At 39.4% G+C, this 3302-nt stretch overlaps 1 protein-coding gene across 1 annotated transcript in view; it reads right to left on the reverse strand.

Annotated features, from left to right (window-relative positions):
* The window catches only part of LOC103750013 (Alstrom syndrome protein 1-like), a gene marked incomplete at its 5' end in the record, with an annotated part of 83275 nt that overhangs the window by 29725 nt on the left and 50248 nt on the right, over window positions 1-3302 (reverse strand). The window contains 1 exon segment of the mRNA XM_029556019.1: window positions 2641-2766. Coding sequence (XP_029411879.1) covers window positions 2641-2766 — 126 coding nt within the window.

Here is a 3302-nt window from a genome sequence, read left to right on the forward strand (position 1 = left end):
TGTGCCCCCCCCCCGCCACAGACACACACACACACACAGACACACACACACACACACAAAGAGAAATAAACAATAGCTATAGAAACAGTTCCTCGGCTTTCATCAACTAGCCCTGCTAGTCTAAAAGCATTATTTTCTATTGTCAATTTCCTCATTCACAGAATATACAGCAGAAACAATGACAGTCTCAATAGGTATAGCTATTCTTTTTATTTCAATAGGCATTAAGTACTCTATTTAGAAGGATAATAATATTTCTCAGAATAGGCTGTACTGCTGCTGAGCTCCCACCACCTTCCACTGTTAAATTTTTCTCATTAGTGTCTTTAAATAGATGGAAATTTTAAAGATGTAAATGGATAGTACAACATCAGAAAGCTCAAAAAGTATTATTAAATGCATTAAAAGTTCTATTTACAGATTTCTGAATTAAGAGTAAAAGGGATCAAGTATGTATCTAAAGAAAATTACATAAAGTTGTTTTTGCTTTTTTGTTTGTTTGAAACAGGGTTTCAGTATTATAGTCCATACTGGACAAGAATTCACTCTGTATTCTAGGCTGCCTTGAACTTGTAGCAATTTGCCTGCCTCAGCCTCCCAAATGCTGGGAGTAGAGGTATATACCACCAAGTCTAGCAAGTGAGCTTGTTTTATTTCTTTAAATGCATTAAAAAAAAAAAATCAAAGCCTTGGAAGGACTGAAAATTTCTTCAATTCTAATAAATTAATCAATCCTCACATTTGCAAAGCATTTTGTGGTTCATCCTTTTAGCTCCATCATAATGGAGAGTTAGAAGTTATATTACATTACAGAGGCCATAATCAATTACTATAAGAAATTAGTTATGGGGCTGGAGCAATGACTCAGTAGTTAAGAATACTGGCTGTTCTTGCAGAAGACCTGGGTTCAAATCCCAGCACCCACATGGCAGCTAACAACTGTCTATTAAGTCCAGTTCTAGGGGATCCAACATCCTCTTCTGTTCTCCATGGGCACTGCACAACATGGGCGCACTTACCTACGCATGCAGGCAATACACGCGTACACATAAAAATAATAAAATATTTTTAAAATGTTATGTTTTAATATAAAATTAACAATCTGATGCCACAAATAATTTTTCTTTTTAAATTTTTTTTTTTGAGACAGGGTATCCCTGTAGCCCCAGCTGTCCTGGAACTCACTATGCAGACAAGGCTGGCCTTGAACTCACAGAGATCCACCTGCCTCTGCCTCCCAAGTGCTGGGATCAAAGGTGTGCGCCACCACACCCAGATAAATTTTTAAATTTAAATTTTAAATGCCCATGTTGTGCAGGGCACATAGAGGACAAGAGAGGGAGTTAGATCCCCTGGAATCCAACTATGGTTGTTAGCCATCATGTGAGTGCTGGGATTCAAACCCAGGTCTTCTGTAAGAACAGCCAGTGCTCTTAACCACTGACCCAATCTCTTCAGTTCTCTAATTTCTCTTTTCTTTAAAATTTCTACACAAAGATTTTTCTAGCCAGGTGTGGTGACACACACTTTTAATTTCAGCACTTGGGAAGCAGAGGCAGGCAGATATCTGTGAGTTCAAGGCCAGTCTGGTCTACATAGCCAGTTCCAGGCCAACCAGGAAGAAAGTGAATCTCCTGTAGTAAATAGACCACAGAAAACAGTTTCTCACCATCACATGCCCCCACCATACCAACTCAGAAGCACAATGGGCTCCTCTACAGGGATGCTGTGAGTTAAAATTCAAGGGAAGCACTAGTGATATTTAGCATCAAGTGTACCTCCACAAACTAAAAGCTCCGTGTGACAGTGTTCTAATGTTCCTGTCAATGCTGTCATGTCTTTGCAAAGCTGAATTTCTGGCAACTGTCATCATTAAAAGAGGAAATGAGAGTGGGTATGTCCCATTTCACCAGAAGTGGTGCAATACCCAACGACAGCACACATCATCAATAATTAGTTGCTATTTTTCAGGAACAAAATTAAGTTTTTTCAGGGGCTGAAGAGATGGCTCAGCAGTTAAGAGCACTGATTGTTCTTGCAGAGGACCCGGGTTCGAATCCCAGCACCCACATGGTGGCTATGACTCCAGTTTCAGGGGAATCCAAAGCCCTCTCCTGACCTCCGTGGCATTGCACGACACAGGTGCACTCATACACATGCAGGCAATACACTCACACACATAAAATAAAAATTATAAATAAAACATTTTTAAAAATTAAGTTTTTTTTAAAAAAAGTTAGAAAGTAGTAACACTTTTGTTTGCTGATTTGTTAGATTAAAACAGTATTTGTATTCTTATACTTTAGTAGCTAAAAATATTACCTTTTCTATTTATTACACTATACATATACTAAGAAAACAAATTGCTTTAACAGTGTGTAGGTAGCGTGCTCAAGACAGCTTGAGCTTTCTACCTTTTTATAGATGGGCCCACTAACCCTAACAAATGATAATTTTTTTCACTGAATATTTTTTAAATGCTTAAGGTTAGAGAATAGAGCAGATCAAATGACTCACCTCTCTGAATTAGAGGTCAAGGAACAGAAGCCTCCATGTCTCACTTCATTTGTCATTTCATAATCAACTAGCCAACACACAGCGTTTCCAAAAACAAAATCTCGAGTAATCTCTCCATAATACCTGGATGTGAGCACTCAATTGTAGTGTCTGATTTGAAATCCGGAAATGAAGGAACTGTTTTTAATTGTGGAACATAGTACTTCTTTGAACTACCGGATGGCTTATATGGCAACAGCTCAGGCTGGGCTAAGGAGGAAAAGGTCAGAACAGTTAGGAACAAAGCAGCACTAACTCACCGAATACATACTGAGTACCTTTCATCTGCCACACAGTGTTCACATTTCTTGGGATATATGAGTAAACAAAACAGAAATATATCTTTGCTTTCAACAGGAGCCAATTAAAACAAACAGGCAGGGGCTGAAGAGGTGGCTCAAAAGTTAAGAGCACTGACTGCTCTTGCTGAAGACCCAGGTTCAAGTTCAATTCCCACCACCTGCACGGCAGTTAATAACTGTCCATAACTCCAGTTCTGGGGAATCTGACACCCACTTCAGATCGCTGCAGGCATTGCGCAATATGGCTGTATTACACACATGCACACAATACACTCACACACATAAAAATAAAATAAAGGCTGGGTGTGGTGGTGCACGCCTTTAATCCCAGCACTCGGGAGGCAGAGAAGGGCGGATCTCTGTGAGTTCGAAGCCAGCCTGGTCTCCATAGTGAATTCAGGCCAGTTGGGGCTACAAAAATAAATAAAATAACTAAACTAAACT

This window comes from Nannospalax galili, unplaced genomic scaffold (assembly GCF_000622305.1).
Source record: "Nannospalax galili isolate Female #2095 unplaced genomic scaffold, S.galili_v1.0 scaffold3407, whole genome shotgun sequence".
In the NCBI taxonomy this organism is placed as follows: domain Eukaryota; kingdom Metazoa; phylum Chordata; class Mammalia; order Rodentia; family Spalacidae; genus Nannospalax; species Nannospalax galili.